Source organism: Ranitomeya variabilis, chromosome 6 (genome assembly GCF_051348905.1).
Source record: "Ranitomeya variabilis isolate aRanVar5 chromosome 6, aRanVar5.hap1, whole genome shotgun sequence".
NCBI lineage: Eukaryota > Metazoa > Chordata > Amphibia > Anura > Dendrobatidae > Ranitomeya > Ranitomeya variabilis.
In genome coordinates, this window is record NC_135237.1 from 16,058,914 (window position 1) to 16,086,599 (window position 27,686).

Genomic DNA, 27,686 nt, shown 5'->3' on the forward strand with positions numbered 1-27,686 from the left:
AAACCTGCTGTCGCCTCAGAGTTCAATGCACAAACCACGTGACCTTTGACCCCAGCAAAGGCGATCCCGGAGTGTTTTGTCACAGTACACAGTGACTGCACCAGCAGAATAGTGAGTGCAGCTCTGGGGTATAATACAGGATGTAACTCAGGATCAGTAATGTAATGTATGTACACAGTGACTGCACCAGCAGAATAGTGAGTGCAGCTCTGGGGTATAATACAGGATGTAACTCAAGATCAGTAATGTAATGTATGTACACAGTGACTGCACCAGCAGAATAGTGAGTGCAGCTCTGGGGTATAATACAGGATGTAACTCAGGATCAGTAATGTAATGTATGTACACAGTGACTGCACCAGCAGAATAGTGAGTGCAGCTCTGGGGTATAATACAGGAGGTAACTCGGGATCAGTAATGTAATGTACACAGTGACTGCACCAGCAGAATAGTGAGTGCAGCTCTGGGGTATAATACAGGATGTAACTCAGGATCAGTAATGTAATGTATGTACACAGTGACTGCACCAGCAGAATAGTGAGTGCAGCTCTGGGGTATAATACAGGATGTAACTCAGGATCAGTAATGTAATGTATGTACACAGTGACTGCATCAGCAGAATAGTGAGTGCAGCTCTGGAGTATAATACAGGATGTAACTCAGGATCAGTAATGTAATGTATGTACACAGTGACTGCACCAGCAGAATAGTGAGTGCAGCTCTGGGGTATAATACAGGATGTAACTCAGGATTGTTGAGGAGAGCCATAAGATCAAATACTTAATTAACCTCAACACATAAGGTAATTGAGAGAAATAACCCATAACATGTATTGTTTAACCTTACATAAGTTTTCCTCAGACAAAGTAAGACACTTAAGATGGCTGCCATCTCCTATACCAGAGCCATGCGGTCTGGTATCCAAGATGAACAATGAAGACACTGAAGATGGCTGCCATTTCCTGTTTTAGCAGACCATGCGGTCTGGTATCCAAGACGACGCCCACACTGATGACCTCATGGACCCACCCACAGTGACGCCCACTCTGATGACCTCACGGACCAACCCACCTTGATGACCTCATGGATCCGCCCATGGACTTGCTCATGCCCAACCCACTAACCAATGGAATACATCCGATCACTCCCATTTTAGAACTAACCGAGCCCCCTTACAGGAGATATATAACATTGTGTTTTCACTAATAAAGCCCTTCTTGGAGCTGAGCCACACATTGATCAAGGAGAGTTACAGCTGACTGTGTCTGGTGTATTTCTTTAGTGCACATGATCAATATCCATTAGGCCAGGAGTAGGCAACTAGAGAATTGAACATTTATATTAATTGTTCAACCCTAATATTTGGCCGCCCAACCTGGGGCCAGCAGAGGAGAGTCCTGAACCCTGTAAAACCGGCGGGTGGAACGGCTGGATGCACTGAGTACCCCGAATCTGGAGACTGATCACCTCTTTAACAGAACACGGTAAGTCTGCTGATTTTTTATAATCTGTAGTCTTTACCTGTGTCTTTCGGGGTATCCTGTGCAGATTGCCTGACCGTGTCCGGTTTTCTTGGTATCTGTAAGACGGCAGAAAGGGTATCTCCGCTGCTGGTCATTTAATTGCAAGAACCGTCATGTTTTAGTTGCCTACTGCCTGTTACATGTTGTGAAGAGGGGAGATGACTAAAAGATAAAAGCAAGCAAGTTTTTTTTTTTTTTTTCTCTACAGAGGGCTAGAGGCAAGTGAAAAACAGGAAAAACAGGTTTGTTTTTAGTTAAAGAGAAGCATTGTGTTTGGGACAGGACAGGTTTCTAGGAAGGATAAATAAGCAAGTGTAGAAAAAAATAATAATTTTTGTCTGTGGTATACGGTTGTCGCCTGTGATAAGATTTTCAGTTCTGTACAAGAGAGACTAGGACCTGGAGTGAATTGACTCGGCCTAGGGGGGCCCGGTAAATCTTGGAGCGAATTGGCTCAGTTCGGGCATAATAAATTGTGTAGCGGCTCATTGAAACTTGGAGCGAATTGGCTCAGTTTGGGCCAATTAAATTTATAGTTTTTCTTTTTTTTTGCCCCGTGACATCGAGTGAGTTGACTCTGCACGGGGACCGGTAAGTTAGGGAGCAATTTGACAAAGTAGGGAATAATTGGTTTGTAAAGTACGGAGCACGGAAGTCAGGGACCACGTGACAAGAAGCAATAGGAACTGAGTACTGCAGACTCAGTTCCCTTTAGAATCTCAGGTTTGAGTCATCTCCCCCGTCTTATTGTTTGTTTGGTGTTTGTTATCTTGATAGATAGGTATATATACTGTATATCTATAGAAAGATGGAGAAATTAATGCAGTTCTGCCGTATGGGCACTAAGCCAAATTCAGATGGCAAGTTAGACTCATGCACATTAGTGGAAATTGTGTGGAATGCCAGAAGGGGGGATGGTTACAGCCCCTGGAGTGGAAGATTGTCTTAGAAAAAAAAAAGAAAGAAAGAAAAGGTATCCTAGAAGATAATGGATTGTTGTCTATTGCTAGGGCAGGAGAAAGAGTCTCTGAAAGTCTGTATATAAAAAAAAAAAAAAAAAAAAAGGAAAAATTGGAAATTGGGTAGAAGAGAAAAGGAATAGAAAGAATAGAGTTTTGAGTTGTGTATTACAAAACCATTTTGTTAATGGCGAATGTGTTAAATATGATAGCAGCCAAAATGGTGGTCCAGAGCCATGTGGTAAATGTAATGGTGGCCATTTTGTTAATGGCGAATGTGTTAAATGTGATAGCAGCCAAAATGGTGGCCCAGAGCCAGGTGCTAAATGTAATGGCGGCCATCTTGTTGGTGGTAAATACAATTCTGACGGCAGCCATCTTGTTGGTGGTAAATACAATTCTGATGGCAGCCATTTTGTTGGTGGTAAATACAATTCTGACGGCAGCCATTTTGTTGGTGGTAAATATAATTCTGACGGCAGCCATCTTGTTGGTGGTAAATATAATTCTGACGGCAGCCATTTTGTTGGTGGTAAATATAATTCTGACGGCAGCCATCTTGTTGGTGGTAAATACAATTCTGACGGCAGCCATCTTGTTGGTGGTAAATATAATTCTGATGGCGGCCATCTTGTTGGTGGTAAATATAATTCTGACGGCAGCCATCTTGTTGGTGGTAAATACAATTCTGACGGCAGCCATCTTGTTGGTGGTAAATATAATTCTGATGGCGGCCATCTTGTTGGTGGTAAATACAATTCTGACGGCAGCCATCTTGTTGGTGGTAAATACAATTCTGACGGCAGCCATTTTGTTGGTGGTAAATATAATTCTGACGGCAGCCATCTTGTTGGTGGTAAATATAATTCTGACGGCAGCCATTTTGTTGGTGGTAAATATAATTCTGACGGCAGCCATCTTGTTGGTGGTAAATACAATTCTGACGGCAGCCATCTTGTTGGTGGTAAATATAATTCTGACGGCGGCCATGTTGTGGATGGCGAATGTGCTGGTTCTGGTGGTGAACATCTCAGACTAAGGCTACACACCACTTCGCTAAATCCTTGTTACCCAGTAATGACCACTGATGGCCAATACTATATTCCTTCAGGAAATAAAAAGGCTTTACCCATGTTTCCTATCTCAGTGTTTCCAATGGGGCACCAACCCTTTCCCCTATCACTCCTGTTGTGAATCCAGCAGTCCTCCCACCTGGATCGTCCCCAGCACCTACCCTTTCTACTGTCACTTCCACTGCCAATTTAGCCGCACACCCACATGAGATGCTCCAAGCAACGGCCTCTCCTCCCAATGCTTCCACGACAGCACTCTCACGCAGCCTACATAACCCTATGCCCAGTACCTCACAGGCTGTCTCGCAGCCAAGCGCACACCTGTATGGGACGGTGGCGACTGTATCAAGGGGGGGCTCAATATGGGAGGGGGATACCAATAGCACAGGAAGCACAAAGGGGAGGGAATGTTGGCAACCTATTTTTGAAAAAGAACTTCCTGAGGGACCCTTGTTAGTGGTGGGAAAGGGTGACATAACAACAATGGAGACAGACGCTATTGTTAATGCTGCCAATTCTCGGTTAGAGCACAATGGAGGTGTAGTTAGAGCTATAGTGGAAGCAGGAGGGGCGACTATTCAAGCTGACAGTCGAATCATTGTTGAGTCACGTGGTCAGATAGCTGTTGGGGACATAGCGGTGACTAAAGCTGGCAATCTCGTGTGTAGAATGATCATACACACTGTGACCCCTACTTATGACCCTATTCATCCAGACGTTAGTGCTCAACAACTTCGTGCAGCAATAACTCGCATTAATGAGGACAGGACTGTTAAAGCTTTTAAGACCGCCTGCGTCACCTGGAGCCCACACCATGATACTGGAGCTGCCCAAATAGAGCCCCTCATTCCAAGACTGTTACCTCCTCTGGCTCCTCATACACAAGGGACTACATCTGCACTCCTGGTGCCATCTCTACTCCCGCCTCAGGTGCCACCGCCAACAGTGCCAATGCTCATGTCTGAGGAGCCCACCCTCTACGTCAAGTTTACACCCCAGCAGGCTGCTACTCTGTTGAACCAAGTTCTAGATCCAGAAAAACAGCCGATGCCTTTCTACAGGAGCATGGTGAGACATGGGACTCTGGTGTTGAGTTCTGCCAAGAACCTAAGACAAGGGCCTCGGATGAGTTGGCTGACCTATCAATTATTATTGTTGCCAAAGGTTTCCAGATGCCTCAAAGCTGATGCAGCCATTGTACGATGACCTCAAGACGTCAGCGTTTCCACTATGTACTAAATCCGTGGAAGCTTTCTACGCTCCGAAACAGGCCATACAGTCCGCACCAGCTTTTTGAATCCCAAATCCTGATATCATCTGAGGACATCCAGTTCTCTTAATGGCTCCACATGACATAATTGCTATTGTTGGAACCTAAACATCTGTTGGTGCAGCATCATATGAGACTCCAATGTTTGCTCTTGGTTCCGGACAATGTCACTCTTGTCCGCTGCAGCATCTTCAGACCCGTCCACGCTGCTTCCTCTTTCCAGGGGGGATGTGGATGATACTGATGCTCTCGGAGAAGATGCCTCTACACACTCAGAGGATCATGACTGTCTTGAACAAATGCATGAAGAAGTAGCCTCCCAGAAAAGCGTGTCTGAAGACCCACTCCCACATGCTGACCTGACGTTCTTCACTGATGGTTCCAGATTTGCAGATGAAACTGGAAGATTCCATACGGGGTATGCCGTGGTTACACATGACCAGGTCATCTCAGCTGGATCGCTACCACCGCACATGTCTGCACAAGAAGCGGAACTTAAAGCTTTGACGTTGGCTTGTCAGGAAGTGACGGAGAAGGTGGTCAACATCTATACGGATTCAAGATGCGCTTTTGGAGTGGCTCATGACTTCGGCAGTATCTGGGCAGCCAGGGGATACCTAACGTCCAGTGGAACTCCTCTAAAACATGCTGCTACCATGCAAGAACTTGTGGTCACTCTGGATCTACCTTCAAAGGTTGCAGTGATCAAGATCAAAGCTCACGGGAGACTGGATTCTCCAGAAGCAAGGGGGAACTTCTTTGTTGACAAAACAGCAAAAACCTATGCTGTGGATCCATTTAGGAAAGAGAAAGCAGCGGTGTACGTGTCACGAGACACTGAAGAAGGGACTAAAGCCTCTCTTATGAGGATTATCCATATACATCAAGACATCAGATGATGAAAAGAAGTCATGGCAAGAAGGAGGAGCTAAAAAGGATGAAGATGGAGGCTGGAGGGTGAACACAAAGGTCTGTCTACCCCGTAATCTGTGCCCCTCAGTGACAGAATGGGCACACGGTATCACCCACAGAGGCAAGAATCGGATGAATGACCTGATTTGGAAGATTTATATGGCACCTGGGATCTCTACTGTCACCCAAAATTATTTCAAGTCCTGCCTTTTGTGTGCAGCATGCAATCCAGCACCGCCTCAGAAAGTTACTCAGAAACATTTGGCTAAACCACTTTTATCCCTTTCAGAGAATTCAGATTGACCACATTCGAATGCCAAAAGTAGGGAAGTATGAGTATGTACTGGTAGTGACTGACATGTTCTCAGGATGGCCCGAAGCCTATCCAGTAACAAACATGACTGCCAGAGTGACTGTTAAGAGACTGATGACTGAAGTAGTCTGCAGATATGGGGTCCCAGAGGTAATTGAGAGTGACCAAGTACCCGCATTCATTGCAGCACTGTCTAAGGAACTATGAACATTGGTTATTTGGGTTTACATACTCCATATCAACCCCAGAGCAGTGGGAAAGTAGGAAGACTGAATGACGCCTTCAAAAATAAAATACTGAAAGCCAGTTAGGAGGTCAGACTTGGACAGACATTTTGCCTGTTGCCTTATACTCAGTCATAAACACTCCAAGGGGTCCCACCAAACTCACACCATACGAGATTCTTTTTAGGGGGCCTCCAAGATTGGGTCAATATTTTCCACAACAGCTAGCCTTAGGAAGTGATACTCTTGTAAATTATGCAATTGTTGTTACTAAAGAACTGTCAGTAACACATGTACAAGTTTTGTCATCCATTCCAGGTCCAGATTCCAGTGAAGGTACCCATGCTTTCCAACCTGGTGACTACGTGCTTGTAAAGAAGTGCATCAGAAAGACATCCCTGGAGTCAAGATTTAAGGGTCCCTACCAAGTGCTCCTGACTACTCCTACTTCAGTCAGGATTGCTGAGCGCCTCCTGGATCCATCTCTCACATTGTAAATTTGTTAGACAGTTAGGGACAGAGTAGGATCTGACCTGCTTGTCAAAGTCCAGCTACAAAGGGAGGTTTTCCACAAGGGAAAACTTGTCTCAAACTGGTGAAAACTCCAATTCCCCCTCCCGGGCAAGACGGTCGGATCTAGGATGTGTACAACAGGGTTAGTCGCATGTGTATTTTACTCTAAGTAACCATGGAGATGGGAGATTGGAGAGTAATAGATCCAGCAGGTTGGGAAGTCCCGAGGACACTGGTAACACGCTCCGATATACCTCCGCAGTATACCCATAATTAGTCACACGTTCTCTGGTGTCTATAGCATCCATATTGTCATGAAGCCTCTGATGTCATAATAACACTTAACATCGGTGGGTTAGGGAACCACGGTGGGATCAAGATAAAAGAAAAGGTTAATAAAGTATTTAGGGGGGACTGTTGAGGAGAGCCATAAGATCAAATACTTAATTAACCTCAACACATAAGGTAATTGAGGGAAGCAACCCATAACATGTATTGTTTAACCTTACATAAGTTTTCCTCAGACAAAGTAAGACACTTAAGATGGCTGCCATCTCCTATACCAGAGCCATGCGGTCTGGTATCCAAGATGAACAATGAAGACACTGAAGATGGCTGCCATTTCCTGTTTTAGCAGACCATGCGGTCTGGTATCCAAGACGACGCCCACACTGATGACCTCATGGATCCACCCACAGCGACGCCCACTCTGATGACCTCACGGACCAACCCACCTTGATGACCTCATGGATCCGCCCATGGACTTGCTCATGCCCAACCCACTAACCAATGGAATACATCCGATCACTCCCATTTTAGAGCTAACCGAGCCCCCTTACAGGAGATATATAACATTGTGTTTTCACTAATAAAATCCCTTCTTGGAGCTGAGCCACACATTGATCAAGGAGAGTTACAGCTGACTGTGTCTGGTGTATTTCTTTAGTGCACATGATCAATATCCATTAGGCCAGGAGTAGGCAACTAGAGAATTGAACATTTATATTAATTGTTCAACCCTAATAGGATCAGTAATGTAATGTATGTACACAGTGACTGCACCAGCAGAATAGTGAGTGTAGCTCTGGAGGATAATACAGGATGTAACTCAGGATCAGTAATGTAATGTATGTACACAGTGACTGCACCAACAGAATAGTGAGTGCAGCTCTGGGGTATAATACAGGAGGTAACTCAGGATCAGTAATGTAATGTATGTACACAGTGACTGCACCAGCAGAATAGTGAGTGCAGCTCTGGGGTATAATACAGGATGTAACTCAGGATCAGTAATGTAATGTATGTACACAGTGACTGCACCAGCAGAATAGTGAGTGCAGCTCTGGAGTATAATACAGGAGGTAACTCAGGATCAGTAATGTATGTACACAGTGACTGCACCAGCAGAATAGTGAGTGCAGCTCTGGGGTATAATACAGGAGGTAACTCAGGATCACTAATGTAATGTATGTACACAGTGACTGCACCAGCAGAATAGTGAGTGCAGCTCTGGAGTATAATACAGGATGTAACTCAGGATCAGTAATGTAATGTATGTACACAGTGACTGCACCAGCAGAATAGTGAGTGCAGCTCTGGAGTATAATACAGGATGTAACTCAGGATCAGTAATGTAATGTATGTACACAGTGCCTGCACCAGCAGAATAGTGAGTGCAGCTCTGGAGTATAATACAGGATGTAACTCAGGATCAGTAATGTAATGTATGTACACAGTGACTGCACCAGCAGAATAGTGAGTGCAGCTCTGGGGTATAATACAAGATGTAACTCAGGATCAGTAATGTATGTACACAGTGACTGCACCAGCAGAATAGTGAGTGCAGCTCTGGGGTATAATACAGGATGTAACTCAGGATCAGTAATGTAATGTATGTACACAGTGACTGCCCCAGCAGAATAGTGAGTGCAGCTCTAGGGTATAATACAGGAGGTAACTCAGGATCAGTAATGTAATGTATGTACACAGTGACTGCACCAGCAGAATAGTGAGTGCAGCTCTGGAGTATAATACAGGAGGTAACTCAGGATCAGTAATGTAATGTATGTACACAGTGACTGCACCAGCAGAATAGTGAGTGCAGCTCTGGGGTATAATACAGGGGGTAACTCAGGATCAGTAATGTATGTACACAGTGACTGCACCAGCAGAATAGTGAGTGCAGCTCTGGGGTATAATACATGAGGGTAACTCAGGATCAGTAATGTAATGTATGTACACAGTGACTGCACCAGCAGAATAGTGAGTGCAGCTCTGGGGTATAATACAGGATGTAACTCAGGATCCGTAATGTAATGTATGTACACAGTGACTGCACCAGCAGAATAGTGAGTGCAGCTCTGGAGTATAATACAGGATAAGTAAAGGGGTTATCGTACAACAAGAGATGGTGGAGACAATAGGCAGGGTTCCATGAAAAATGGTGTGATATAAAGGATCATGTTGCAGAGTTTCATGTTATTACTCAGCTCTTCAGAAAGTAGCAGATAAGTCATCAGACATCAGACAGGATAAATCATCTGGGATCTAGGACTCCTCGGTCTCAGTCCTTTCCTTGCTGCTCTTGTGAGGTCTCCTCCCCAGTCCCCTCCTATCGCCTGTTTCCTCTCCTATTGTCACAATCCCCCCAGAGCGAACATAGAGGGTCCCCAGTACAGACGGAGGAGCGCTGCGTGGAGCTGTGTATGTATTACTAAACATTTATATCTTGTCCTGATTATTTACAGTTTCAGTTGCTGATTCTGGATTATTTCCATCACTTCGGGGAGTTTTCTGTTGTTTGTTCAAAGAAAGGAAAGTATCAACAACACGACAACATGAGCGCTCCGCATAGTCCACAGCTCACACAGTGCAGCATTAACAGGAGCGGCCGATGGAACAAACAAGACGAGGTCTCCAGATCTGTACTATTAGGTCTTATGGCAGAGGCTTGCATGATCCTCACTAATGAAAACCTCTCTGCATACGCTCTATATGTTGAAAAGTATGTGCCCCCATAGTCTGGTCCTCCATCCTACACCCATAGACATAATATGGAGAAAAGTATGTGCCCCCCATTATCTGACCGCCATTCTACACCCATAGACATAATATAGAGAAAAGTATGTGCCCCCCATAGTCTGACCTCCCATCCTACACCCATAGACATAATATAGAGAAAAGTATGTGCCCCCCATAGTCTGACCTCCCATCCTACACCCATAGACATAATATAGAGAAAAGTATGTGCTCCCCCTTATCTGACCTCCCATCCTACACCCATAGACATAATATGGAGAAAAGTATGTGCCCCCCATAGTCTGACCTCCATCCTACACCCATAGACATAATATGGAGAAAAGTATGTGCCCCCCATAGTCTGACCTCCATCCTACACCCATAGACATAATACAGAGAAAAGTATGTGCCCCCCATAGTCTGACCTCCCATCCTACACCCATAGACATAATATGGAGAAAAGTATGTGCCCCCCATAGTCTGACCTCCATCCTACACCCATAGACATAATACAGAGAAAAGTATGTGCCCCCCATAGTCTGACCTCCCATCCTACACCCATAGACATAATATGGAGAAAAGTATGTGCCCCCCATAGTCTGACCTCCATCCTACACCCATAGACATAATATGGAGAAAAGTATGTGCCCCCCATAGTCTGACCTCCATCCTACACCCATAGACATAATACAGAGAAAAGTATGTGCCTCCCATAGTCTGACCTCCCATCCTACACCCATAGACATAATATGGAGAAAAGTATGTGCCCCCCATAGTCTGACCTCCATCCTACACCCATAGACATAATATGGAGAAAAGTATGTGCCCCCCATAGTCTGACCTCCATCCTACACCCATAGACATAATATAGAGAAAAGTATGTGCCCCCCATAGTCTGACCTCCATCCTACACCCATAGACATAATATGGAGAAAAGTATGTGCCCCCATAGTCTGACCTCCCATCCTACACCCTTAGACATAATATGGAGAAAAGTATGTGCCCCCCCCCTATTATCTGACATCCATCCTACGCCCATAGACATAATACAGAGAAAAGTATGTGCCCCCCATAGTCTGATCTCTATCCTACACCAATAGACATAATATGGAGAAAAATATGTGCCCCCCATAGTCTGACCTCCCATCCTACACTCATAGACATATATAGAGAAAAGTATGTGCCCCCCATAGTCTGACCTCCCATCCTTCACCCATAGACATAATATGGAGAAAAGTATGTGCCCCCCATAGTCTGACCTCCATCCTACACCCATAGACATAATATGGAGAAAAGTATGTGCCCCCCATAGTCTGACCTCCATCCTACACCCATAGACATAATATGGAGAAAAGTATGTGTCCCCCATTATCTGACCTCCATCTCACACCCATAGACATAATATGGAGAAAAGTAAGTGCCCCCCATAGTCTGACCTCCATCCTACACCCATAGACATAATATAGAGAAAAGTATGTGCCCCCCATAGTCTGACCTCCATCCTACACCCATAGACATAATATGGAGAAAAGTATGTGCCCCCCATAGTCTGACCTCCATCCTACACCCATAGACATAATATGGAGAAAAGTATGTGCCCCCCATAGTCTGACCTCCATCCTACACCCATAGACATAATATGGAGAAAAGTATGTGCCCCCCATAGTCTGACCTCCATCCTACACCCATAGACATAATATGGAGAAAAGTATGTGCCCCCATAGTCTGACCTCCCATCCTACACCCATAGACATAATATAGAGAAAAGTATGTGCCCCCCATAGTCTGACCTCCCATCCTACGCCCATAGACATAATACAGAGAAAAGTATGTGCCCCCCATAGTCTGACCTCCATCCTACACCCATAGACATAATATAGAGAAAAGTATGTGCCCCCCATAGTCTGACCTCCCATCCTACGCCCATAGACATAATGTAGAGAAAAGTATGTGCCCCCCATAGTCTGACCTCCATCCTACACCCATAGACATAATATGGAGAAAAGTATGTGCCCCCCATAGTCTGACCTCCATCCTACACCCATAGACATAATATGGAGAAAAGTATGTGCCCCCATAGTCTGACCTCCATCCTACACCCATAGACATAATATGGAGAAAAGTATGTGCCCCCCATAGTCTGACCTCCCATCCTACACCCATAGACATAATGTAGAGAAAAGTATGTGCCCCCCATAGTCTGCCCTCCCATCCTACGCCCATAGACATAATATGGAGAAAAGTATGTGCCCCCCATAGTCTGACCTCCCATCCTACACCCATAGACATAATATGGAGAAAAGTATGTGCCCCCCATAGTCTGCCCTCCCATCCTACACCCATAGACCTAATACAGAGAAAAGTATGTGCCCCCCATAGTCTGACCTCCCATCCTACACCCATAGACATAATATGGAGAAAAGTATGTGCCCCCCATAGTCTGACCTCCCATCCTACACCCATAGACCTAATACAGAGAAAAGTATGTGCCCCCCATAGTCTGACCTCCATCCTACACCCATAAACATAAGATGGAGAAAAGTATGTGCCCCCCCCCATAGTCTGACCTCCATCCTACACCCATAGACATAATATGGAGAAAAGTATGTGCCCCCCATAGTCTGACCTCCATCCTACACCCATAGACATAATACAGAGAAAAGTATGTGCCCCCCATAGTCTGACCTCCATCCTACACCCATAGACATAATACAGAGAAAAGTATGTGCCCCCCATAGTCTGACCTCCATCCTATACCCATAGACATAATATGGAGAAAAGTATGTGCCCCCCATAGTCTGACCTCCATCCTATACCCATAGACATAATATGGAGAAAAGTATGTGCCCCCCATAGTCTGACCTCCATCCTACACCCATAGACATAATATGGAGAAAAGTATGTGCCCCCCATAGTCTGACCTCCATCCTACACCCATAAACATAACATGGAGAAAAGTATGTGCCCCCCATAGTCTGACCTCCCATCCTACACCCATAAACATAACATGGAGAAAAGTATGTGCCCCCCATAGTCTGACCTCCCATCCTACACCCATAGACATAACATGGAGAAAAGTATATGCCCCCCATAGTCTGACCTCCATCCTACACCCATAGACATAATATGGAGAAAAGTATGTGCCCCCCATAGTCTGACCTCCATCCTACACCCATAGACATAATATAGAGAAAAGTATGTGCCCCCCATAGTCTGACCTCCATCCTATACCCATAGACATAATATGGAGAAAAGTATGTGCCCCCCATAGTCTGACCTCCATCCTACACCCATAGACATAATACAGAGAAAAGTATGTGCCCCCCATAGTCTGACCTCCATCCTATACCCATAGACATAATATGGAGAAAAGTATGTGCCCCCCATAGTCTGACCTCCATCCTACACCCATAGACATAATATGGAGAAAAGTATGTGCCCCCCATAGTCTGACCTCCATCCTACACCCATAGACATAATATGGAGAAAAGTATATGCCCCCCATAGTCTGACCTCCATCCTATACCCATAGACATAATATGGAGAGAAGTATGTGCCCCCCATAGTCTGACCTCCTATCCTACACCCATAGACATAATACAGAGAAAAGTATGTGCCCCCATAGTCTGACCTCCCATCCCACACCCATAGACATAATACAAAGAAAAGTATGTGCCCCCCATAGTCTGACCTCCATCCTACACCCATAGACATCATATGGAGAAAAGTATGTGCCCCCCATAGTCTGACCTCCATCCTACACCCATAGACATAATATGGAGAAAAGTATGTGCCCCCCATAGTCTGACCTCCCATCCTACACCCATAGACATAATATAGAGAAAAGTATGTGCCCCCATAGTCTGACCTCCCATCCTACACCCATAGACATAATATAGAGAAAAGTATGTGCCCCCCATAGTCTGACCTCCATCCTACACCCATAGACATAATATGGAGAAAAGTATGTGCCCCCCATAGTCTGACCTCCATCCTACACCCATAGACATAATATAGAGAAAAGTATGTGCCCCCCATAGTCTGACCTCCATCCTACACCCATAGACATAATATAGAGAAATGTATGTGCCCCCCCATAGTCTGACCTCCATCCTACACCCATAGACATAATATAGAGAAAAGTATGTGCCCCCCATAGTCTGACCTCCCATCCTACACCCATAGACATAATATAGAGAAAAGTATGTGCCCCCCATAGTCTGACCTCCATCCTACACCCATAGACATAATATGGAGAAAAGTATGTGCCCCCCATAGTCTGACCTCCATCCTACACCCATAGACATAATATAGAGAAAAGTATGTGCCCCCCATAGTCTGACCTCCATCCTACACCCATAGACATAATATAGAGAAATGTATGTGCCCCCCCATAGTCTGACCTCCATCCTACACCCATAGACATAATATGGAGAAAAGTATGTGCCCCCCATAGTCTGACCTCCCATCCTACACCCATAGACATAATATGGAGAAAAGTATGTGCCCCCCATAGTCTGACCTCCCATCCTACACCCATAGACATAATATGGAGAAAAGTATGTGCCCCCATAGTCTGACCTCCATCCTACACCCATAGACATAATATGGAGAAAAGTATGTGCCCCCCATAGTCTGACCTCCACCCTACGCCCATAGACATAATATAGAGAAATGTATGTGCCCCCCCATAGTCTGACCTCCATACTACACCCATAGACATAATATGGAGAAAAGTATGTGCCCCCCATAGTCTGACCTCCATCCTACACCCATAGACATAATATGGAGAAAAGTATGTGCCCCCATAGTCTGACCTCCATCCTACACCCATAGACATAATATGGAGAAAAGTATGTGCCCCCATAGTCTGACCTCCATCCTACACCCATAGACATAATATGGAGAAAAGTATGTGCCCCCCATAGTCTGACCTCCATCCTACACCCATAGACATAATATGGAGAAAAGTATGTGCCCCCCATAGTCTGACCTCCATCCTACACCCATAGACATAATATGGAGAAATGTATGTGCCCCCCCCTAGTCTGACCTCCATCCTACACCCATAGACATAATATGGAGAAAAGTATGTGCCCCCCACAGTCTGACCTCCCATCCTACACCCATAGACATAATACAGAGAAAAGTATGTGCCCCCCATAGTCTGACCTCCATCCTACACCCATAGACATAATATAGAGAAAAGTATGTGCCCCCCATAGTCTGACCTCCATCCTACACCCATAGACATAACATGGAGAAAAGTATGTGCCCCCCACAGTCTGACCTCCATCCTACACCCATAGACATAATATGGAGAAAAGTATGTGCCCCCCATAGTCTGACCTCCCATCCTACACCCATAGACATAATACAGAGAAAAGTATGTGCCCCCCATAGTCTGACCTCCATCCTACACCCATAGACATAATATGGAGAAAAGTATGTGCCCCCCATAGTCTGACCTCCCATCCTACACCCATAGACATAATACAGAGAAAAGTATGTGCCCCCCATAGTCTGACCTGCACCCTACGCCCATAGACATAACATGGAGTCGTCCTCTGCAGATATAACGGCTCTCGCTCCTTTGGGAAGATTTTCTACAAGATTTTGGAGGCTTCTGTGGGAATTGTTGCCCCTTCATTCAGAAGGACATTTGTGGGCTGAGACCCTGATGTTGGGGGTCCGGGCTCACAATCTCCATTATAGGATGGGGCTGTGGTCCGGGCTCTTGTGCGGCCGCTCATGTTCTCCTTCATGTCTGTATGGAGCTTGTGCACTGGGCACCGTCATGGGGGGCAGATAAGGGTCTTCCCCAAACTGTTCCCACAAAGCTGAAGCTACAGTTGTCCACATCTTGTGCTGAAGATTAAGATTTCCCATCAGTGGAGCTGAGGGTCCGAGGAGCCCCCTGATAACAGCACATAGCATTATCCCCCTCCACCATGTACAGGGGGCACAATGCAGTCGGGGGGGAACATCCTTGTGGAATCACCAAACCCAGACTCCTCCATCAGACGCAGATAGAGAGGTGCGATCCGTCACTGCACAGAACACGTCTCCTCCAGGGTCCAGTGGTGGCGGCTTTGCACCACTCCGTCCGACGCTTAGCATCGTGCTAGGTGTCACCGTTGTCACTCTATAGGCAACACAAAATGTTACATAGGCCCTAACGGAGTCGATGATTCTACCCACTAGGCCGCAAGCCCCAGATTGGTGAGTTACTCGGTACACTCATCACACTGGCCACTTTTTCTTTTCTTGAAGCACGGCGAGGGTCTCCACTTTGTACCGTACGTCCACACTACACACAACAGCTCACACGAACCTCCCTCCGCTGCTGTCTAATCGTCTGTCACTCTGCCCTAGTCCTGCTCACTCGGCTCAGCACTCCCAGCTCTGGTCTCACGACTCCTTCACTCAGATCTGGTCTCTCGTAATGGTGGGTATAAGCCAGCTCACTGTACCACACATCCGTCCTGCTACAGGCTCGGACGTCAACGCCTCCTCTTCTCTACCCTCTTCGGTCTTTTAGAATTACTAACTGCTTCACAACTATCACCTGACCTGGTGTCTCCTCCAATCTCTTCCCCAAGGGAACATGCACTTCACTCTTGAGTTCCTACTACTGAAATTCCTTCTGCTTTCACTTTCTCTGTCGTCTTTGACCAGCAGATGGTGGCGTTTGCTTGCAGTCTCTCTGTTAAACATTAAGTGTGGGGGCGTCTTCTACTTGTCTATCTCTTTACATTACTACCAGAGGAGGTCTGGACTCTGCAGTTATGGGGCCAGCAGAGCGGTGGTGACTTTTCTGCCCTCAGCATTCGACCCCTGATTTGTAACATTACGGGGTCTCCACTTCGTGGCTGAGTTGCTGCGGTTCCTTCCACTTCTCAATAATATCACTCACAGGTGATGGGGGAGATTTAGGAGGAGAAATGTAATAGACGGACTTGTTACCTCGGCGGCTCCTATCACCGGACCGCGCTGGTATCAGTGAGCTCTGCACCACCGGCCGCTCTGCACCACCGGCCGCTCTGTCACATGGTAGTTAATGTAGATGGCATGGCGGGGGGCCCAGAAGTTATACACTGGGGGCCAGGAGCCGGATGTTATATACCTTAGACAATGAGGCCAGAAGGAATATACTGGGGGGGCGATGGGATAGAATGAGAATTCGGAAATCAATGATTAGACAATGCGTCCTTTATCTAAACACAGTGTAGACCCGTATATATTACGCCCCCTCATTACATTTGCGCTGTTCAGCCACAGATGGTCCCAGATTCGCGTGTAGACTTCTGACGACGCGGCGCCCCACGATGCTGGAATGTGATCGCTTCCTGTAAACAGGGACTAATTATGAGAAACGTTTCCTCACACTCTCAGCCGGCAACTACGGTAAATCCCTACAGTAAAAAAAACCAAAAAACTAGCAACACGTCCCCTAAGCCTTTCTATGAAGTTTCATCCTGATCCAGAACCAAAAAAGATTTTTTTATAATCTGTTGCACAGATCTTTGTATTCTGACCGATTACAGCTTATCACATTGGATGGATAATTAACCAATACATGTTCTTCTTCCGTAAGAAATAAACAGATTTTGTCCAGATTATCTTCCAACAACAACAGTCATCACAATGAAGGCAGCGGCCATAACATGGTGGATCATATCTGTTCTGGTAATTGTCAGCTTAGAGGGTCAGAGCTTAACGAACAACTTCTCCGAGAACCAGAACAAAACAGTGAAAATGATCATGGAACATTTCCATAACAAAGATCATATCAGAAACGGATTCAAGGTGTCAAATGTCATCAAAGCTGTGGAAATAGTAAGTATCTAAAGGAGAAGTCAGGGGTAGAGTGTAGTATTATAGCAGATATATTCTTGTACATAGGGGCAGTATTATAGTAGTTATATTCTTGTACATAGGGGCCGTATTATAGTAGTTATATTCTTGTACATAGGGGCCGTATTATAGTAGTTATATTCTTGTACATAGGAGCAGTATTATAGTAGTTATATTCTTGTACATAGGGGGCAGTATTATAGTAGTTATATTCTTGTATATAGGGGCAGTATTATAGTAGTTATATTCTTGTACATAGGGGCAGTATTATAGTAGTTATATTCTTGTACATAGGGGCCGTATTATAGTAGTTATATTCTTGTACATAGGAGCAGTATTATAGTAGTTATATTCTTGTACATAGGAGCTGTATTATAGTAGTTATATTCTTGTATATAGGGGCAGTATTATAGTAGTTATATTCTTGTACATAGGGGCAGTATTATAGTAGTTATATTCTTGTACATAGGGGCAGTATTATAGTAGTTATATTCTTGTACATAGGGGCAGTATTATAGTAGTTATATTCTTGTACATAGGAGCAGTATTATAGTAGTTATATTCTTGTACATAGGGGGCAGTATTATAGTAGTTATATTCTTATACATAGGAGCAGTATTATAATAGTTATATTCTTGTACATAGGGGCAGTATTATAGCAGTTATATTCTTATATATAGGGGCAGTATTATAGTAGTTATATTCTTGTATATAGGGGCAGTATTATAGTAGTTATATTCTTGTACATAGGGGCAGTATTATAGTAGTTATATTTTTGTACATAGGGGGCAGTATTATAGTAGTTATATTCTTATACATAGGAGCAGTATTATAATAGTTATATTCTTGTACATAGGGGCAGTATTATAGCAGTTATATTCTTATATATAGGGGCAGTATTATAGTAGTTATATTCTTGTATATAGGGGCAGTATTATAGTAGTTATATTCTTGTACATAGGGGCAGTATTATAGTAGTTATATTCTTGTACATAGGGGGCAGTATTATAGTAGTTATATTCTTATACATAGGAGCAGTATTATAATAGTTATATTCTTGTACATAGGATCAGTATTATAGCAGACATATTCTTGTACATAGGGGCAGTATTATAGTAGTTATATTCCTGTACATAGGGGCAGTATTATAGTAGTTATATTCCTGTACATAGGGGCAGTATTATAGTAGTTATATTCTTGTACATAGGGGCAGTATTATAGTAGTTATATTCTTGTACATAGGGGGCAGTATTATAGTAGTTATATTCTTATACATAGGAGCAGTATTATAGCAGTTATATTCTTGTACATAGAGGCAGTATTATACTAGTTATATTATTGTACATAGGAGCAGTATTATAGTAGTTATATTCTTGTACATAGGGGCAGTATTATAGTAGTTATATTCTTGTACATAGGAGCAGTATTATAGTAGTTATATTCTTGTACATAGGGGCAGTATTATAGTAGTTATATTCTTGTACATAGGGGGCAGTATTATAGTAGTTATATTCTTATACATAGGAGCAGTATTATAGCAGTTATATTCTTGTACATAGAGGCAGTATTATACTAGTTATATTATTGTACATAGGAGCAGTATTATAGTAGTTATATTCTTGTACATAGGGAGCAGTATTATAGTAGTTATATTCTTGTACATAGGAGCAGTATTATAGTAGTTATATTCTTGTACATAGGGGCAGTATTATAGTAGTTATATTCTTGTACATAGGGGCAGTATTATAGCAGTTATATTCTTGTACATAGAGGCAGTATTATACTAGTTATATTATTGTACATAGGGAGCAATATTATAGTAGTTATATTCTTGTACATAGGGGCAGTATTATAGTAGTTATATTCTTGTACATAGGAGCAGTATTATAGTAGTTATATTCTTGTATATAGGGGCAGTATTATAGTAGTTATATTCTTGTACATAGGGGCAGTATTATAGTAGTTATATTCTTGTACATAGGGGGCAGTATTATAGTAGTTATATTCTTGTACATAGGAGCAGTATTATAGTAGTTATATTCTTATACATAGGGAGCAGTATTATAGTAGTTATATTCTTTTACATAGCGGGCAGTATTATAGTAGTTATATTCTTGTACATAGGGGCAGTATTATAGTAGGTTCTATTCTTGTATATAGGAGCAGTATTATAGTAGTTATATTCTTGTACATAGGGGCAGAATTATAGTAGTTATATACTTGTACATAAGGGCAGAATTACAGTAGTGGGGAGGTACGTTCAGAAATTAAAAAAAATAGTCAATGTGTGTTAGTATTGTAGTGGGGTATGTTTATTTTTATAGCTTCCTTTATTCTTCCTTCTAGGACTACATCTCTGGTGCATTTGTGAACTTGGAGATAGAACTAAAACAGACGACTTGCCACAAAAGTCACTGGACTAAAACAGACTGTGGCCTACTGAAAAATGGGGTAAGGTTCCTCCCAGTTGCACTGCCCGTGGTTCCCAATACAGTCACAGCTCTGGCTTACCCCGTAGGTCTGTGCATTACATTGTCATCCACAATTCCTGTGCTCATCTTTGCCGTAAAAGCTGATTGCACTTTATAACAGTGTGAGGGGGCAGCATCAGCCGCGCAGACAGTGAGAAGAGAGAGAGGAGCCTGGAGACGTCTTCTCTAGGAGGTTATCGAGTTGTGAAAGTTTCTATCTAAACCTATCGCCCTCTCCTCCATTCTGCCTGTTTTCAGTCTGCTAAGGCCACGTCTGTAAGAGCCAGGAGATGAAAGGAGAAAGTCATGAAAATCTGACATAATTAATGGAAATGTGTCATAAGAAAATTACCTATAGTTTAAATTAGGGTTTATGTTAAATATATTATTTTAAATTATTTTGATAATTTTTTTTCATTCTTTATATCACTATCTTTATCATAAAATAATTTGAGAAATCTTTCAATTTTCACCCTGGTCACAAAGTAGAATACTCACTGTTCTAAATAGTATGCAAATTGCCTCTTCAGAGAAAAAGAGGACTTAAATAGGACACTTTTAGATTCATTATTATCATTACAGACAGGATTACAATGACACCTCTATATACAGTAGATAACACAGGATCCACCATTCACCATAGGCGATGTCACAGCTCACCTCCTCCTCCTGTTGAATGACTGATAATGGTTGTGATGGTGTGATATGTTATGTGGGTATCATTTTGTGTATATTTATATTTTATTGATTTTCATAGTGTTCTCTTGCTGCCCTGTATCATTCCGTGTATTCCCCATATTGTCTAGAGTCTCAGTTAAGGTACCGTCTCACAGTGTCACTTTGGTCGCTACGACGGCACGATCCGTGATGCTCCAGCGTCGTAGACTGCGGTCACACTTCGCACTGCACGGCGCTGGAGCGATAATTTCATGACGTATTTGCGATGTATTTGCGGCCGGGAACAATAGTACCACGTCTGTCGAATGAGCGCACAGTATTGTACCGCCCAATCAGCACACAGGAGGTGGAGAATTTGGTGCTCCTACGTATCAAGCTCCTCCACCCATTACATCGTATACAATATCGTGCACACCTTTGTTACACGATGCGATCATGCCGCCACAGCGGGACACTTGACGACGAAAGAAAGTTTCAAACGATCTGCTACGACGTACGATTCTCAGCGGGATCCCTGATCGCAGTAGCGTGTCAGACACAGCGAGATCGTAAAGGCACCTTCACACTGAGCGACTTAACAACGATATCGCTAGCGATCCGTGACGTTGCAGCGTCCTGGATAGTGATATCGTTGTGTTTGACACGCAGCAGCGATCTGGATCCTGCTGTGACATCGCTGGTCGGAGCTAGAAGGCCAGCACCTTATTTCGTCACTGGATCACTTGCTGACATCGCTGAGTCGGCGTGTGTGACACCGATCCAGCGATGTGTTCACTGGTAACCAGGGTAAACATCGGGTTACTAAGCGCAGGGCCGCGCTTAGTAACCCGATGTTTACCCTGGTTACCAGTGTAAATGTAAAAAAAAACAAACAGTACATACTTACATTCCGGTGCCTCGCCGTCAGCTTCCCGCACTGACTGTGAGCGCCGGCCGGCCGTAAAGCAGAGCGGTGACGTCACCGCTCTGCTTTACGGCTGGCCGGCGCTAACAATCAGTGCAGGAAAGCACAGCGCCGGGGGGACAGACACCGGAATGTAAGTATGTACTGTTTGTTTTTTTTTACATTTACACTGGTAACCAGGGTAAACATCGGGTTACTAAGCGTGGCCCTGCGCTTAGTAACCCGATGTTTACCCTGGTTACCAGGGGACTTCGGCATCGTTGGTCGCTGGAGAGCGGTCTGTGTGACAGCTCTCCAGCGACCACACAGCGACGAAACAGCGATGCAGCGATCGGCATCGTTGTCTGTATCTCTGCAGCGTCGCTTAATGTGACGGTACCTTAAGTATATCGCTGGAACGTCACGGATCGTGCCGTCGTAGCGACCAAAGTGCCACTGTGAGACGGTACCCTTACCTTCCAAAAGGCTGATAATTGAATTACCGTAGCTCCCTTCTGTCTGCAGCCTGACTGTAGCTATGCCTCTTGATGACCCCCTGTAGTGCCTTAATCCCCGAGGCACCTTTGTCAGGTCTGGGCGGCCTGAAAACCGCCCCAACCTGTCTGACTACCCCTGGACATAAGGAGGGGGCTGGGGAGGAAAGGAGCTGGGAAGTCAGTTCCTGTGTGGTGAGGATGGTGTGAACACAGCACATCAGAGAGAAAGGGAAGCATATGGATTTTTTATCCTCTGTCTGCTGGATTATTGGACTCTCATCTCCTTGGACATTTTATCCTGTTACTGAACTACATTTGTGTTCTGGACTATTGTATCCTCAGTGTGGTGAATTGTTTATGGACCTTTTAGTTTTGCCTATAATAAAGGTCTTGGGATTGTTTACACTTTGCTCGCTCTGTAGATTGTGTGGTATCTGAGAAGGACCCCGTGACAACACCTCTATATACAGCAGATAACACAGGATCCACCATTCACAGTAGGTGATGTCACAGCTCACTTCCTCCTGTACAATGACTGATAACACCTCTATATACAGCAGATAACACAGGATCCACCATTCACAATAGGTGATGTCACAGCTCACCTCCTCCTCCTGTACAATGACTGATAACACCTCTATATACAGTAGATAACACAGGATCCACCATTCACAATAGGTGATGTCACAGCTCACCGCCTCCTCCTGTACAATGACTGATAACACCTCTATATACAGTAGATAACAAAGGATCCACCATTCACAATAGGTGATGTCACAGCTCACCTCCTCCTCCTGTACAATGACTGATAACACCTCTATATACAGTAGATAACAAAGGATCCACCATTCACAATAGGTGATGTCACAGCTCACCTCCTCCTCCTGTACAATGACTGATAACACCTCTATATACAGTAGATAACACAGGATTCACCATTCACAATAGGTGATGTCACAGCTCACCTCCTCCTCCTGTACAATGACTGATAACACCTCTATATACAGTAGATAACACAGGATCCATCATTCACAATAGGTGATGTCACAGCTCACCTCCTCCTCCTGTACAATGACTGATAACACCTCTATATACAGTAGATTACACAGGATCCTCCATTCACAATAGGTGATGTCACAGCTCACCTCCTCCTCCTCCCTGCTCAATATCTTCTGCACAGATTCGCTCATGCCTATAAAGCTCTCGTGTAGAAGTGATCATTTAGAGCCGGTCTGTTGCTGTCTGCGCTCCGTTCTTCTCTCCTTGCTCAGGACTCCAGTGATCTAGGGTTGGGGAGTATTATGGGCGCCGCCATGTCCGCCATCTTTTAGTGCCGTCTTACTGTTCTGCTCTCGTCATCTCTGCTGTGTTCCGACTGATGATTTTTATCTTTTCTTGTAGAGGACATTTAATTGCTTCGCTTGTTTCAAGTTTTCTTACCATTCTGAGAAGATTCTGTCTCAGCTCCTGGACTGTGTCGCCGCTCATCAAGTGGAGGCGGTAAAGTATCCTGCACTCATAGCTGGAGATCCCAGAAACCAGTGACCCCCAATGTCCCCCAGCCCCCTGCGTGGGATATAATAATGATTATGGGACTGTACAACATGGAAGGGGGGCGCGGGCAACATTAATATCATCCGCTGGTCTCACAAACTAACCGCATCCAAACAGCCAAGCTTCTCAGCTGATTGTATGCCCCTGTTCACATTATTCCATTGCATGCCTCGGCCACGTGCAGCACGTGATACCTCTGCACCCTCCTCATGTAATGCCAACTCTTTACCCACCTGGCAGAGAGTCCAGAGGAGGAATCAGTCCTGCACCGAGGTGGAGATGAAGCAAGGATTTGACAAACCTGGAAGTTACGGATTCCTGAAATCTAACTAAGGATCTGACTACAGGAGAACAAGTACGAACTGATGTATCTAATCCTATCCTGTGTGATACTGTCTGCTGAGCCCTGTATCTAATCCTATCCTGTGTGATACTGTCTGCTGAGCCTTATATCTAATCCTCTCCTGTATGATACTGTCTGCTGAGCCTTATATCTAATCCTATCCTGTATGATACTGTCTGCTGAGCTGTGTATCTAATCCTATCCTGTGTGATACTGTCTGCTGAGCTGTGTATCTAATCCTCTCCTATATGATACTGTCTGCTGAGCCGTGTATCCAGGGATGTGTCACTTGCTCAGCAGTTTGCTGTAGTTTGAATACAATCAGGGTCTTATCAGCAGGTGATTATCACTGCAAGACTAGGTGTCTCATGCCAGGCTGTCCAGCTAATCTGTGTAATCCCTCCCCCAACCACTGATTTGCTTCTTTCTGCCTGTCACACTCGCCTGTGGTGCACATGGTCCTTAGACTCACTGCGCCACGGGGCAGTGTTTACCCAGAAGGGGTGTAGCTAAGCGGCTACCTGGTGTTCACTGGAGCTCCTGATAGTGTAGTCAGGGTTGAGCTGCAGGTAGCCTCCAGGTATCACTCCTAGGTAGTCCTTGGTACCGCAGCTGCCGATCCCAGGGGTGGGGTTCGCTGGACGGGGATTGGGAGACAGACAGCGTGGACAATGTAGACTTTGGGGATTGGCTGTCATTCAGACACACAGATCTCGGGAAACGGTTTAGATACCGCCGACGCGGCCACAGGATTCAGGTACCACCGACACGGCCGCAGGGTTCAGGTACCGCAGACACAGCAACAGGATTCAGGTACCACCGACACGGCCGCAGGGTTCAGGTACTGCAGACACAGCCACAGGGTTCAGGTACCGCAGACACAGCTGCAGGGTTCAGGTACCACCGACACGGCCGCAGGATTCAGGTACTGCAGACACAGCCACAGGGTTCAGGTACTGCAGACACGGCCACAGGGTTCAGGTACCGCAGACACAGCTGCAGGGTTCAGGTACTGCAGACACGGCCACAGGGTTCAGGGACTGCAGACATGGCCACAGGGTTCAGGTACTACAGACACGGCCACAGGGTTCAGGTACTGCAGACACGGCCGCAGGTTTCAGGTACCGCAGACACGGCTGCAGGGTTCAAGTACCGCAGACACGGCCGCAGGTTTCAGGTACCGCAGACACAGCTGCAGGGTTCAGGTACTGCAGACATGGCCACAGGGTTCAGGTACTGCAGACACGGCCACAGGGTTCAGGTACTACAGACACGGCCACAGGGTTCAGGTACCGCAGACACAGCAACAGGATTCAGGTACCACCGACACGGCTGCAGGGTTCAGGTACTGCAGACACAGCCACAGGTTTCAGGTACCGCAGACACAGCTGCAGGGTTCAGGTACCACCAACACGGCTGCAGGGTTCAGGTACCACCAACACGGCCGCAGGGTTCAGGTACCGCAGACACGGCCGCAGGATTCAGGTACCGCAGACACGGCCACAGGGTTCAGGTACCGCAGACACGGCCACAGGGTTCAGGTACTGCAGACATGGCCACAGGGTTCAGGTACTGCAGACACGGCCACAGGGTTCAGGTACTGCAGACACGGCCGCAGGGTTCAGGTACCGCAGACACGGCCGAAGGGTTCAGGTACCGCAGACACGGCCGCAGGTTTCAGGTACCGCAGACATGGCCGCAGGGTTCAGGTACCGCAGACACGGCCGCAGGTTTCAGGTACCGCAGACACGGCCGCAGGGTTCAGGTACCGCAGACACGGCCGCAGGGTTCAGGTACCGCAGACACGGCCGCAGGGTTCAGGTACCGCAGACACGGCCGCAGGGTTCAGGTACCGCAGACACGGCCGCAGGGTTCAGGTACCGCAGACACGGCCGCAGGGTTCAGGTACCGCAGACACGGCCGCAGGGTTCAGGTACCGCAGACACGGCCGCAGGGTTCAGGTACCGCAGACACGGCCGCAGGGTTCAGGTACCGCAGACACGGCCGCAGGGTTCAGGTACCGCAGACACGGCCGCAGGGTTCAGGTACCGCAGACACGGCCGCAGGGTTCAGGTACCGCAGACACGGCCGCAGGGTTCAGGTACCGCAGACACAGCTGCAGGGTTCAGGTACCGCAGATGGCTTCAGGGGAACAAATAAACTGCACAGGACTACAGGGACAGTACAGGATAGGGAATAACTATAATGGACTCAGGACGGGGGACCTGGTCACATCCAGTTGCACACACCAGCACCAGGAACAGGCTAACTATAGGGGCTGCTCAGGCACCTACCTATTGGGGCGGGTGCCTCATACACAAGATGCCTCTCAACTATTGCCTAGGAGCCATCTTGCAGGTGAATTCTTTTACTAAATGTCTCCTAGCTGTTAGCTGGGGGCTTTAGTATGTGCACACACCGTCCATTTTAGAGCAGGGGAGCATGCGCTCACTAGACGTGCTGCTGGAATACAGTGTGGCGTGTGCAGAGAGGGAAGGATGAGTGCAAGAACTCTCCTGCGGCTGGGGCAGTGAGTATGCCGCCATCCCCGCATAGAGGGAGCAGAGAAACAGGGATTTATCAAAACTGCAGCAAGCAGCCCAGCAAGTGACACATCCCTGGAACCAGGGTCTCTGCCCCTACATCAGATTCTATAGCGAAAAAGCAGGTGACAGATTCCTTTTAATGGGGGGTTATGTGGGGTATGCAGCCTCGTTTTTTCAGGTGTATGTGGAAAGGGAGTGATTATTTTTTCCAGATCCTTATATTTTTCACTCTTTTTTTCAGATCCTTAGTGCAACTGTAGAAAAAGAAGTCCCCCATGTCTGGGGGTGATGAAGACGCGCCCATAGCTGCTTATAACCATACTGTATACAGCATAGTACCGCACTATAGATGCATATTACACACTGAGCTATAGAGGACCCGGAGGACCCCCGACGGGGGCAGAACCTGGTTACACACAAGTCTGGAATGATGTACACTGTAATAAAACATTGTAAAACATAAACCGTCTGCAAAATGATTGTATCAAAAGTACAGGGGCGACAACTGGGTCATACTCAATAGTGCTGGATGGAAAGTTGTCAGATATCAGGTGTCAGCGCTAGAACTCTTTGGTGGCCGCGGCCCCACTGATGGCTATGGAGCCAGTGCGGTGTCCGCTGATATCCAGAGGACGGGGGCGCTGCGCTCTCTTAGGCCCCGTCTCACTAAGCGATTAACCAACGATCACGACCAGCGATATAACCTGGCCGTGATCGTTGGTAAGTCGCTGTGTGGTCGCTGGGGAGCTGTCACACAGACCGCTCTCCCCAGCGACCAACGATCAGGGGAACGACTTCGGCATCGTTGAAACTGTCTTCAACGATGCCGAAGTCCCCCTGCAGCACCCGGGTAACCAGGGTAAACATCGGGTTACTAAGCGCAGGGCCGCGCTTAGTAACCCGATGTTTACCCTGGTTACCAAAAAAAACAAACACTACATACTCGCCTTTCGGTGTCCAGGTCCCTTGCCGTCTGCTTCCTGCTCTGACTGAGATCCGGCCGTACAGTGAGAGCAGAGCGCAGCGGTGACGTCACTGCTGCGCTCTCACTT

General features: G+C 45.8%; 1 protein-coding gene across 2 annotated transcripts; it reads left to right on the top strand.

The window, feature by feature from the left end:
• The first annotated feature begins 9,365 nt into the window (after positions 1–9,365).
• Positions 9,366–27,098, top strand: LOC143781352 (retinoic acid receptor responder protein 2-like). Of its 2 annotated transcripts, none has more exons than XM_077267910.1 (6): positions 9,366–9,490; positions 17,403–17,644; positions 20,009–20,113; positions 23,593–23,691; positions 23,986–24,100; positions 26,876–27,098. In XM_077267910.1, the coding sequence occupies exons 2-5, from the start codon at positions 17,453–17,455 to the stop codon at positions 24,076–24,078; spliced, it is 489 nt and encodes a 162-aa protein (XP_077124025.1). In that variant the 5' UTR covers positions 9,366–9,490; positions 17,403–17,452; the 3' UTR covers positions 24,079–24,100; positions 26,876–27,098. The 2 variants fall into 2 exon arrangements, with proteins under 2 accessions (XP_077124025.1, XP_077124026.1); XM_077267911.1 differs by having other exon boundaries at positions 9,404–9,490; positions 17,413–17,644.
• Positions 27,099–27,686: the final 588 nt, after the last annotated feature.